This window comes from Semicossyphus pulcher, unplaced genomic scaffold, assembly GCF_022749685.1.
Source record: "Semicossyphus pulcher isolate SPU_LCO1_2020_fin unplaced genomic scaffold, fSemPul1.0.p SCAF_14, whole genome shotgun sequence".
NCBI lineage: Eukaryota > Metazoa > Chordata > Actinopteri > Labriformes > Labridae > Semicossyphus > Semicossyphus pulcher.
This window is the reverse complement of record NW_027211648.1, coordinates 17,284,090-17,297,942: the sequence shown is the minus strand read 5'-3', so window position 1 is coordinate 17,297,942 and position 13,853 is coordinate 17,284,090. Positions and strand designations below refer to the sequence as shown.

Sequence of the window (13,853 nt, the reverse complement as noted above, 5' to 3'; positions counted from 1 at the left end):
GCGCGCAGGCCAGCAGCTCGGCAGCACGTCCCAGCAACAGGTAAGGTCCCATCACTGCCGCTCACTGTGTGTCTGTTTGTGAACTGTGGTTACACTGCAGCTCTGAAGGACTGTGACAAAGTGCACGCCAGCAGCTCGTCTTTAAAACCCACCACTTTAATTTAGGAAAGAATTGAACGCATGTTTTTACAGTACAGCCAACAACTCTAATCACGTGTTTGGTGAGTTTTGAAATTAGTTTTTAGTGTTTATTGACTGTTCAGCGAATTTCTGCGGTGTAAAATATTTGATTGAGGAAAATGAATAGCTTATATGTTTTAAGAATAAAGGCAGTCACAGAAACTAATTTGCTCCTTCATTTGATAAAATTACTTTATATGTAATGTTATTTACAGTAGGTATCAGCTAGGGTTACTGCCTGTTATTTTGCATAAAATAGACAAACTGTAAAGAGTAAAGGAGACATTGAAATTCTTCATCATGTCCAAAAATAACAGGGGAATTAAAATAGCTCAAACTTTGCTATGTGGGATAACTTAATTTACTTGTTTTTACGTATTCTCTGGAAGCATTTTAGTCTGACTGATATACTTAGTCTGAATTTTTATGTATATTAAAAGTAAGAAAAGGCTAGAAACATGAGTTGTATTTTTTTATGTTGTGTAAAAATGTTAAATAGATTGTCTAATGTGGAAATATGAAGTTGAATCTCTTTTCAAGTCCATCCATTAAATTTTTATATGCAGAAGTATTTTAATTAGTTAACAACGCACAATGCACTTGAAGTCTGTAGTGCAAGTTGATTTGTGTTACAGCAAAGAAAATATTTGAAAGACTTGGATGAATCCAGTGATGATCACGCTTTTTATTTTCAGTTGTGAAAATCATCTGTTGTTCATTCCTTAAGATGAAATCCATGAAAAATAAAGAGGTTTTCATGATATTTTGTCTTATAATGTAAATAATGTATATAAGAGTCGTTCCTTATGCATGGTCTATGGCTTTAATAGGCAGAAATGTATTTTCATTAATGTAGCATATTTGTTCTTTTATTCAACAAACCGAAGATGAAAAAATGATACATACGAATGCACTCCCTCATCGTGTGAGCAGCTTTTTTTTTTCTACTGATCTAAGGATCTTGAAAATAATGCAGGGCTCTTTGATTTTACATAATATAATATACAGGCATTTGCCTGTAAGTGTTGTCATTTTAAAATCACATGAGAATTTTTACATTTTATAAACAAAATTTATAGTTATATTTATGTAATCATTTTTAACTCTCGTCTTTGATATCCATCCAAAGCATAAGGAGACATTACATGCTATTGTCATAACTGTTTATCTGTTAAACTACATGCAGACACAAACAACATTAGGATGTCTATTTTATTTAAAATGTAAAAGAAATATAATGACATAATACATTTAAAATAATAAATAATGATGGATATATTGTTTTTTTCCCTGTCATTTCAGATTATTGCTTTTCACATAACTCTGACTCTGCAGCGTGTGAAGCGGCAGTGAGCATGAACCTCAGTCTTCCCGACCAGAGCATGCACAGCTCCTCTGAGAGCTGCTTGGAGGACGACAAACCTGACGTCATGTTGCCGTGCTTCCGCAGAAACATGTACGACGAGCCCCTGGCCTCGTACTCCAACGGATCCATCATCTCCCAACTCCTCCGCAAGACCATCCACAACAAGAGGGCTTTAGATGACAGCCATTTCTTCCTCTCCTCCTCTGCGGCCGCTGACTCCGGCCAGGAGGACCAGAGCAGCGTCTCCTCTAAGGACAGCACGGTGGAAGCTGTCTCTCCCAGCGCTCACGTTTCTACAGGGGGCAGCCCGGAGAGGGAGCATCCCATCACTGACCACCTGCAGGCCAAGAGGGCCCGAGTGGAGAACATCATCAGGGTCATGGCGGGTTCTCCTAACAGCAGGCAGCATGGAGACAGTGAGAGGTCGGACACGGATCCACGAGACACCAGAGAGACCAGAGAGACATACAGGGAGAACAAACGCAAACAGCGACTGCCTCAGCATCAGGATCACAGCGTCGGAGGACCTGCACACAGAAGCACTAACAGTGATAACTGCAAGGCAAAAGATGAGGAGTGTCACAAGCTGAAGGAGCAGCTCCACAGCATGCAAAGGCTCCTGCGTCAGCTGCAGGAAAAGTTCCTCCAAGTTTACAACCAGGACGACCCTGAACACATCGACACGGATGAGACAGAAGCTGCAGTTGAGCATGACGGCTTAGAATCACGCTACATGAACACTGGAGAGGAGTTTGAGAGGAAGACTAAAGACAGAATGAAAGTTGGTTATCTGGTTCACCAAAGAGAGAGTCAGAACCTGCAGGAGACCCTGAAGCAGGAGCTCTCCCGGGCTGTGAACGACTGTGTGGACAGGGTCTTTAAGAAGGCGTCCTCCTCTGATCTGTCCCCGCAGCAGCGTATGTGCTCCTCTCCAGAGCTGCAGATCAGCATGGGAGCAGACAGGAAGAGCCAGCAGGCCGGATCAGCCCAGGAGCAGCCCCTGGCAGAGGAGGCTGCTGGGAAAGCACGCTCTTTGGAGTATTACGAAAGCTCCGAGGCTCAAAGCCCACAGGACCAGACCGAGGCGCTTTCGCTGGTGGTCCGCAAGCCGGCCATGACCCCTCTGAGCTCTGTCACCCCCACAGTGAAGAGGCCGTATCCTGTGCACCAGACCCCATTTCAGTTCAGTTACCCCACTCCTCTGCACGACACTCAGATCCTGGAGCATCTTCTGAAGTACGGGCCACATTCCAGCTTTGGAGGTCTCCCTTGCATGCCCCCATCCATGGACAGGACCTCTCCTGACTCGGTGGAGCTGCCCTGGGACGCCATTTCTATGAGGTCCAAGGTGACGTCTGGACACCTGGGACACCATGCTCGTCCCTCCTCGCTGGGGGCAGTGACGGTCGACAATCTGTGTCTCCCTCACGTGAAGATCGAGTGTGGAGAGCTGCAGAGCATGGCCGAACGAAACCCCTACATGTCACTCAACATATCCTTTCACATCAAAAGAAATCATTTGCTGTTAGTTTAGCCTTTTTTGATGCAGAGTAAGGAACTATTTTATTTAATTAAGTTGATGAAAAACAGACGTATAACCAGATGTTTGCATTTGACATCATGTTGAAAGAGCAGAAACATAAACAAGAAAATTATAAATACAAAACCATAAAAATCTATTTTAAAATGCTTAGTTTTGATTATAAACTGAGGCTTAAATAATCCACGTGCACAAATTGACAGAATTTGCAACGACAACCTCAGTACTACATCATATTATTCCGTACTATTACAGCTGGGTATGTGAGATAATATCTTATATATACTGTTTTTATTCCATACAAAGTCTGTACATTTCAGCTCTTCTATCTGAACAATGGCTGGTTGAGGCTCATTGCAGCATGGGCAGTTCCAGTTACAAAACTTCAAGGAGAATTTTTTCTTTGATCTCGCTAACCCCATAGAAAATTACAGCGTCTTCTTTAATCTGAGCCGAGTAATGACTTTAAGTTTAGAAAAAGACAAATAAAAAGGAATACAAGGCTTTGATAAGAATTGCCAGGAACAAAAGCCAATTTTTCAAAGGCAGAGAAAGCATCGGTTTCTGTTTCAGGAAGCGTCGTTTTTTCAGACTTGAAAAGGTGCAGGATCTATTTCTCCATCATCAGAGTGATAGGGGTGCATCTAAAAGGTCACATCTGAGTGCTGCTGGAAATCAAAAGTGCCTGCCAACCACAACACTTGAGCTCTTGTCTTGAGCATTTGTTGTTGGATACATTTGTCAGGATGTACATGATGGAAATAGAGTGCAAGATAACAGTGTTTATTCCTCAAAGGAGCTCAAAGAAAATCCTTCTAGGACCCAATATTTTCATAATAAAATTGGGCGTTTGTTAACTAAAATCAGTTTTTATATTATGTGGTCACCGACATCCACGATCAATAACATAAAAATAATATTTACATTTAATCATTCTGGGCCAGAGTTAATTGAATAAATCAAATGTTTTACCGCAGCTTATTTTAAAGTAAATTATGCCATTGAAAAATCCTTAAATAGTATTTAGTTTAGTTTATTTTCTTCCTGCAAGGCATTAGAGAGGAATATTATGTGATGCCTCTCAGGATTCACTTTCTCTTTACAGTGCAAAAGAGCTCTGCTTCTCTTTGAACAATACCACATTAATCTTTCATCCCAACTTCCTTATTTCAAAGGTAGGGATCCCTAATAAAACGGTGTGGTGACCTGATAAGGAAATTTTATGACCTAAGGCGCCGTGCTGGACTACAGAGGAAACGCTCCCGAGCGTCTTCATCGCCATAGGGCGAAAACTTGAGAAGGTATAGAATATATATATTTTTGATAAAGGAAATATAGGTTGTTGTATACGGTGCAACATATCTTTTTTATTATTTAGATACATGACACAACCAAAGAGATAATTCATGAAAGATTTGATTCAGAATTTTTTATTTTTTGTCAAATTTAGACCAAATTTTCCACCTTTGCAGGGTTTTCTGAGAAAAACACACAGCAACATATGTCGTCTTTAAATCAACTTAATTATATCGCAAACTCAGCTCCTTTTTCAAAACATTTCCAAACAAGCCGTCTTAACTGCCGGCCATGAAGTGCTCTGCTCTCTAATTAAAAATCCCTAATCGAATTCGTAATTCTGTTTTGCCAATAAGCACATGTTCGGGTCATTATTGACTCTCTGGTTAATGTCGAGCTGTTCTTTAGGGAAATTCAATTTAGCCGAAGATTGAGGCAACACAATACTCTGCTCTGCTATCACTTTGCACGGGACTGAATGCTGTGTGTGTTTAATGTATTTAATTGTCAGATTTTGCCTTAACGTTAATGTGAACATCCAGGAGGGCCTCACCCCGAGCCACCTGAAGAAGGCAAAGCTCATGTTCTTCTACACCCGCTACCCCAGCTCCAATGTGCTCAAAACCTTCTTCCCTGATGTCAAGGTAATTTTTTTTTATCTATTTAGTTTTTATTTAACATTTCAAACAACCTGCGGGGTTGTTTGTCCTGCGTTTAACTCCCCGGTATCTACTTGTCAGGGTGTGTTTGGGACAGAAAAATCAGCAGTGTGTCGGAGGAGAGAAACAAAAACGCAGAGGGTTTAAACAACAAAGGCGCTGAGCTGCTAGTATGTCCTGGGGGCAGAGGGAGATACAGGGGCATTCTCTCTTTAAAAAGGCCACTCCAGTCAGCAAATGGAGTGACAAAGGACTCTGTAGGAAAGGCATTGCTATTGAGAGTCAACACAGAGTTGGTATTAGAGACTTGTGCGGCAGCAACCAGGCGGCGGTGAGCTGTCCCTAAACACAACATCCTGTCTATTTTGGCCTTGGTCTCGTGTCATGCCTCCTCTCCTGTGCCCTTTTTTCTCTTGTCTCCTTATCTGTCTCCTTTTGTAAGCACTTCTCATTCATCCTATTTATCTTGTTCTTTTCTTTTTAGTCTTTAAAATAAGAGCAGTATATCCTTCTCACTCTTGCCCGGCCTGCTTTTTAGTGTTCTCCAAACACCTCTCGAGTTTCTCCCCTATTTTCTCTCCTTCCACCACGGCCCTCCATTTCTAAGCCAGTTTGGGCCCCTGCTCTGACCCCCAGGGTCAGGGGGGAGGATGCTGTTGCTGCAGCCCCTGCGAACGTCTCCTCCTTGCTTACAATCCTGCGGTGGGAAGTGGCAGTGAACAAAAGAGCACCTAATCCCAGTGTCTGATTCCATCCTATCAGCCCGAGTCAACGAGAGGGAAGCTTCCTTCTGTCCTTACGCTGCCGCTTTCTCACCCAGCACACCAGAGGGAAGAAGCGTCTTTGATGCCTGCCCAGCCCTTAGGCATTTTTTTCTGTCTTTCTGGATGAGGAGATAGAATAACAAGACTAATGTCAAGACTGAGTTTAGAAACACAGAGGCCTGACAGATGTTTTTTCACCCAGGATATTGGTGGGAAAGGATCAGAGCAATTAATTTTGCTTAGAGTGACAGACCATTTGGTGGCTTTTTGCCCTACAGGTACAAAATGCAGCTTTTCAGGCAATTATAGAAAGAGTGGTCATTTGATTTTTTAATTTAAAGGATGGCGATTAAAAGTTTTATCATTAATATTCTTTTTTTGTATTCTGAAATTAAATTCTGTAATAACATATTTTCAATTATCCTTATGAGGATGATCTCTACTTTAATGTGACTTCCTCACAGGGTCAAAGGTCAGGAAAGCAGTTCTGGAGCTGACCGATTCATTTGGAAGATTGCTGTCAATTCCCTTTAATCCTCTGTTATAAAAGGAAGGTTTTTTTTCTCTCTATTTCCAGTTCAACCGCTGCATCACCTCACAGCTGATCAAGTGGTTCAGTAACTTCAGGGAGTTCTACTACATCCAGATGGAGAAGTTTGCCCGCCAGGCCATCGTGGATGGCATCAGTGATGTCAAAGACATTACAGTTAGCAGGGACTCAGAGCTGTTCCGGGCACTCAACATGCACTACAACAAAGCCAATGACTTCCACGTAAGTGTCACGTATTAGTCACTCATTCTCTTTTGTTGCAGTTTGTTTTGATAGCATGAAGATGATTCTAGCTGAGTTATTGCTTAGAAAATGTTGTCAGAAGAGGTGATGCCCTCATTCTGCAACTAAAATGTGCAATGGAGAAACACTTTTTTCTTAAATTGGAAGAATGTATTTTCCTGGAATAATGATTTGTTTTTAACCTGTTTTTAACCTCATCATCTCTTCATTTAATATAGAAATCATACTCTTTATTTAAAGCTAACATTTGGCATTTTAAGAAGAGACCATGACTTTCCGTGGTACTTTTTAAATAACACTACCACATTATCACTACAAAAATAACTAAATAAATTAAAACTTTAAAAAAGTTATATGCAGTTAGTATGGTTCAAATGTTTCACATTTAAGGAAATGCACATTTTGTTTTGTTGTAGACTTACATTTGGGATTGAAGATCAATACCGCTCTGATTTCTGTTCGCTCAATGCCCAGCCTACCTCCAGCAGCGCTTAGCTTAGCTTAGCCTACCTTAGCACAAAGACTTTAAGCATGAGGAAACTGCTAGCCTGGCTCAGTCTGAAGGTAATAAAATCCACCTATGAGCACCTCTAAAGGTCACAAATTAACACATTTAGTAGTTTTAAATTCACTCTACATGAACATCTCTATAAAAACACTTTGTTATACAGTACAAAAAAAACTTATATATACTCTTTTTTTTATTATCTAATTTTTTTAAATACACATTTTTCCATTTCAGATAAGATTTAACATTGAAGATGACACCATTTTTGTTTCGTCAGCTCAATTTCAAGCTACAGCCAGCCACCAATTAGCTTAGCTTAGCACAAAGACTGAAAACAGGGGGAAACAGCTAGCCTGGCTACATCTTGACAACAACAAAAAAAAACTTATCAGCACCTCAAGAGATCACAAATTAGCATATTTGTGAACTTGACTTTCATAGAAGTATTTAGTCACTCTTTATGATAATGGTACAAAAAAAACAAACTTCGTTATTGTCTTTATTTTTTTTATACTTCAGTTTAATATCAAGCTACAACCAAAAGCTAGTTAGCTAAGCTTAGCACAAAGACTGGAAACAGGGTGAAACAGCTAGCCTGGCTACCTCTTAACAAAAAAAAAACACTTATCAACAGCTCTAGAGATCACAAACTAGCATATCCGTGATCATGACTTTCAGTGGGTGCTTTTTCAGTCACTTTATATTATAATCTAGACAAAAAAACTTTCTTACGATCTTTATTTTTGTTTCTTTCAGTTTAATATCAAGCTACAGCTAGCAGCCAATTAGCTTAGCTTAGCACAAAGACTGAAAACAGGGGGGAACAGCTAGCCTGGCTAACAAAAAAAAACACCTATCAGCACCTAGAGATCACAACTGAACCTATATTCATGACCATGACTTTCAGTAGGTGTTTTAGTCACTTTATATGATAATCTAGATTAAAAAAAACTTCTCTTATCTCTTTATTTTTGTTTCTCAGCGTAATGTCAGGCTACAGCCAAGAGCTAGTTAGCTAAGCTTAGCACAAAGACAACTAGCCTTGCTCTGTCAAAATCAACCTACCCCTAAAACGCTAAACCTCACAAATGTACACGTTATGTCTTGGTTTTTTTTTATCCATATCAGACCACTATGATAACTAGTAAGAGTAAGAGTAGGAGCCTTGCGAGGCTAGCGGTTTCCTCCTTCTGCAAGTCTTTATGCTAAGCTAAGCTAACCAGCTGCTTGCTGTACGTGGCTTCATATGAAATGTAGACATAGAAAGAGGTATCTATCTTCTCATGTATCTCCCCAACAGAAAACAATAAGGTGTAGCTTAATTCCCAAAATGTCAAACTCATCTTTTAGTGCTTTTCAGTTGGGACAGTCATCCCAGCAGTTACTAACCTGCTGAAGTATGTCCTCCTGTCAGCATGTAGCTGCACAGCTCACGTATGTCCGAGTGCTGACCTGTTTGTCACACTGCACCTGTGGCTGGCCGGCCTTTACAGCCATTATCTAAACTCCAGAGTGATGCTTTATCAAACTGTGGGAAGAGGAAGCCGCAAAATCCCACTAAAACAACTCAGGATTAGAGGACCAGTACGCCTGAGCGAGACTGAGATTGCTACTGATGCGGAATGCTGAGAAAGACGCTGCGGATGCCGAGGGAGAAGGCCGTTTGGTGGGAAAGGGACGAGACCGTTTTCTTTACCTTGGGACCAAGACATTCCTTTCCCAGGGATGCTTTTGTGTCGGGAGACGAGGGGAAAGAAAAATATACTTATGCCAACAACTGTTGTGCTAACTGTTCAGTGGGTGGGAAACAAGGCCTGCAGGGCGGTTTTCTCCCAGCAACCCTTGCACCTAGACTTGGGGTTTTTATAGATCCTGATGTAGTTATATGTCACTCCTAGATTGTTACCCCAACTTTAACCATTCCAAATCCTTACTTTAAGTTTAAACCCAACAATCTAAAGCCTGATACCAAATAATTTAAATCTTTAGCTTCTGGCCATGTTCCTTGTGCGATACATAATCATGCTTTGTTGACAGAGCTGGGTAGGATCCCTGTGGAGAAAACTCACCGGTAGGGAGTTTAAGCTCAAGAAAACAAGACTAGCTAATCAAAGAGGCCTCTAAATGAACGTTAATGATCGCAGCATTGCAGTTTTAGTGCAGAGAACAAAGAGGTGAGCTCCCTTTCATCAGCTTGGCTGTTTGAAGGTTTGCGCTACAGGTCTGCATTTTATATGTTTTTTACTTTGAGAAAACCAAAGACAGATTGAAATACAGAATTAAATAGAGCTTTATCTCTAAGAATAAAACAAGATTGATCTTAATGTCCGCTTTTTCTCTCTTCTCCAGGTTCCAGACAGATTCCTGGAGGTGGCTGAGATCACTCTGCATGAGTTTTATAACGCCGTTTCTGCAACCAAAGATTCAGACCCGTCTTGGAAAAAGGCCATTTACAAGGTGATCTGTAAACTGGACAGCGACGTCCCGGAGGAGTTCAAGACATCCTCCTATTTATAGGCTCGTGCTGAGAACAGTGAAGAACATAAAAGGTAGTGACTGGACAGTATTATTCCTTTCTTGTAGTGCATTTTTAGTGAGGTGAAATGTAGATGTTGGATGATTGATCATTTTGTAGATCTTTAAAAGCACACACACAAACACAATTTAAAAACTGTATGTTCTACTTTTACCAACAAGCTGATGAATATTGATGCTCCTGTGGTTTATTCTATCGTTTAGTGTTTGCTTATATAATCTGCCTCATTGCTTTTAGAGAGTTTGTAGGTGTGTAAAAATGTTTACAGGTGTTTTCATTCTCTTCAGTATTATTAAACTCTAGTGTAGACGGACTGGAAGAGTTTTTTGGCAATTACCGTCAGTATTACTTTGCTTTAATTCTATTTCATTTCCTAGCTGTGTGTGTAAATGTACATGCGTTGCTGTTGTATGTTGCATAATGTTTTATAATTATGTTGTGAGCTTGACAGAATGTGCATGTGAACACTGCTGTCATGTATAAAGGTCATGTAAAGTACAATCATTTTCAGATGTCTCGGTCGCAGACATTGTACTGGATGATTATTGAAATTAAAGATGCACTAAATTATAATGTAAAGCTTGTGTGTTGTAATTTTTCTGCCTTTTATAAGTAAATTAATAACATGTTATGAGACAACACACAGCAGGTAGATGCTTCATTTTTAGCCGTAAATGTTGAACTCTCCCTGTGAAAATACTGTGCGTCACCGCCGAGCCCCTAAGGTGCCTCTAATCCGCGTCCAGCAGCCAGCTGTTAAATGTCCCCCGAACTATGCTGTTCACATTGTTCACCGAAGCTCAATTCAAGTCAACTTTCTAAGGCCTGCATTCATTGTGCGGCCCGTGCGGATGCAGACAACTGCCATGTCTTAAAAACAGCCACAATGCATTCCCTCCTAATGACTAATGCCCGAGGTGACCTCATATCGCGGTTGTGCCACCGAAGCAAAATTCCACAAACTCGTTGACTCTTTCTTCCAGGCACTCGCTCGGAGCAGGCTGATCGCAAACACACACACACACGGAAATACACTCACATGCGCGTGAGTTTGGTGATGTCACAAAAATCACAGATGAGGGAATTTTGATGCCTAGTGTTTAATCAGTAAAAGCAGTAAAATAAACTCACTGTGAATGAGCAACATTAAGCTTGCTTTTTAGGTATGTTTTCCGCTAAAATTTCATCTAAAAGCAACAAGGTGCCTTCAGAATAAAAGTATAAAGCCTACTCTATTCACAACAGCATGAACACTTGTATAAAAGTACTCTGAGTCTTTACCCTGAGTGAGATGACATTGTCAGAGCCCAAAACCAAACATTTAATTGGAAAACCTGTTAGGCACCCAAGCACCAATTACATCAGAAATGATAACATTAAGGAAATTAAAACATTAGTTGGATTGGTTGATGACACAGACTGGAGACAATAAAGCTCACTAATCTTTTAATAGACATTTCTTTTCAATTAGATCCGTCTTCTTCAGTAAATTGATTTACATTCTCAACTCAATTAAAACGCCTCTGGTCGAAGTGAAGTGCGTCGCTCAAATTAATTTGTTGTGTTACATTTTCTGAACAAGACTTGGTGACCTCGGATATAATGAAAGAAAACAGAAAATACCTTCAGTGGCTGCACCGCCTCTGGCTGACAGGGCTTCAACTCAAAGAGAACGATATGAAATTATGTTTCTGTATTAGAGAGAGGAAGATAAAACAGGGCGCGCTTTGTAATGAAGATGAAATGGAAAGAAAAAAGGCAGTGATGACATTCAAACAGAAACACTGTCTTTGTGTTGATGCTTTGTGTTATTAGTTTAACTTCCTGGAAAAGCAGATTCACACAAAATTCTGCTTTTTATTAAGCTTTAATTTATTATATTTTACATTGTTTTTTAATATCAGAGCCAATCCATAGCTCTTGTAGATGCGTGAACAGAAAAGAGTAACAGCATCATCTAGTGAATCTCCGCTGTAGTACACTCAGCTCACCTCAAAGTCAATTAATTCATCCCTGTTAATCCAGATATAAAAGTGTTCACAGTGTGTGAATTATGTTTTTACATTTAAGGCCATCTCTAGCATATTTTTCATTAAAAAATCTATTAAAAAAAAATGTTTTAAGTTGTTAAATATGGAGCATGTGAGCCTGTTGTGTGCTTCAATGTCCACAAAGGGGTGCACTTGTCCCTGCAAAGAAAGTAAACTGCACTTTTGCTCCGTCTTTTTTAAGGACTTTAGGGAATCGGACACTGTGAAATCTTATTATATTGTCAATATCATATTTTTCACATCTTGGTGCGTTAGAAAAGCATGGCTGATTATGCGCAGTCAGTGAGTGTGTGTGCTGTAATATTAATGTGAAAATGAGCCCTGTGTCTCCTTAGCAGGGTCCCTGAAAGACAAAAGCAGGATCAAACCTCCCTGAGCTGCAGACAAAAGCAGCGGTGGGACTGGGGGGCGCTGGGACAGACCCTGTGTTTAATCTCCTGCTCAGAGATACGGGGTTTCTTCGCTCACACTGGGAGGGCGCAGGGTGCAAAAGGGAGTGCAACTTGAGAACGGAGGCCGCTGACTTTAGGCTGCCCTTCAGACAACCACTTCTTGGTGTAGTTTGGTGTGATCACCAGTAAATCTTTATTAATTTTAATTGGAGCCCCCATTTAAAAGAGCAATTAAAGCGGATTAATCGAGCCCATCCCGTATAATGTCTTCTGTTAATTAGTTTGTCAGCACTGTTTTAATATCGCTTAATGACTTCATATTTCAGGGATGACATTAAAGGGATGCTGAAGGAAAAGAAATGGCCTTATCACAATGCGCTGCTTTAATGGGAGATGTCCCCCGCCAGCGGGCAAGGTCAGGCCTGGGGCCGCCGGGGAGGAAGAGGCTTCAGGGTGGCACCGAGGCAGCCACCTCCAGGGATGCACCGCCTCACACACGCTGCTGCACAGGCAGTATTATACATGCACTCTGCCTCAGTCACAGAGGCTGCAAATAACTGAGGGAATCAAAGAATGGAGGCTCAAGGATTCTTGACAGATTACATATTTTTTCCTCTCATCATATGCACCTTCATGTGCATAAGTTTCTCGTATATTGTTTTAAAAAATAGCCGAGAAAATCTCACATAAAAGTGAGTGAGTCAGGTTGGAACTCCAGCAAGGTCTATTAAAGGAAGGTGAGGGTAAAGTTTAGGGATGTTTGGATTCCAAAACTGCAGGCAGCCGAGCCTCCACAATGCTGCTTACAATTTAAAATCATCGTTTCAGGTGTAAAGGTTGTTTGTGCATGCCTTTGTCTCTGATGCTATTCGGGTATTCACCCTCAAATGTTAAATCTGGTATCAGCAAGTACGCCCCCTGACCCCCACCCACCATACACGCACACACAAAAACACAAAAACTGATTGCAGGTGAACAAACGTGACAAAAAGGTTATGTAATGTTAATCAAAGCTGGCTAAAAGTCTGTTTTTGCACCAGTATTGTGTATATTTTTTATGGGCACTTGCGCAGATAGGGGCTCAGCAGTAGTGTGGGTCGTCTCTCAATCGTAGGTTGGGGGTTCGATCCCTGACTGCTGCAGGCACATGTTGAAGTGTCCTTTGGCAAGACAATTAAGGCCAAATTGCTCCTTCGGTGAATGAATGTGCATAGATCCTGAGTGGAGATTGGCATAATGACCTTTTGCCATCAGCGTGTGAAAGGATGAATGTGACATGTGAGTGGTCCAAAGACTAAAAAACATTATATAAGTGCAGTCCATATACCATTTACTGGCCAATTACTGGTATTGGTACTTTCTAGTCTTTTCAGGTGGGGTGGGTGGGGGAGGTTGAGAGCTATAAAAAAGAATACTTTCATTGAGTTTCTTATAGTTTGAAAAATATTGAAACCAACTTTTCTTAAGAAAACAACCAAAGCTCCAAAATCTATTAATACAAAAAACTTAACGTGTCCTTGGCCATTCCTTTCCTCCACTTTTACTTTGTGATGATGCGCAGTATTTTCCTTTATTGTGAAATACCAGATGTCTAACAGAAGCAGTGAGAAGCTGGAAATGCTCCTCTGGGGGATGTTAACACAAAGTTCATCTCCCTTTTTAAACAGAGACTTGATGTACTGTAACAGTGCCTCACACAGTGCCTGTACATTAGCCTGCGATGCTCCTTTCACAGTGAGACCGAGCCAAAGGTGTCCAGGCAGCGAGA

At 40.8% G+C, this 13,853-nt stretch overlaps 1 protein-coding gene across 1 annotated transcript; it reads left to right on the top strand.

The window, feature by feature from the left end:
- The first annotated feature begins 1,535 nt into the window (after positions 1-1,535).
- On the top strand, positions 1,536-9,623 carry prox2 (prospero homeobox 2). The gene is made up of 4 exons (XM_069662445.1): positions 1,536-3,038; positions 4,919-5,026; positions 6,383-6,577; positions 9,456-9,623. The coding sequence occupies exons 1-4, from the start codon at positions 1,536-1,538 to the stop codon at positions 9,621-9,623; spliced, it is 1,974 nt and encodes a 657-aa protein (XP_069518546.1).
- The last annotated feature ends 4,230 nt before the right edge of the window (positions 9,624-13,853 follow it).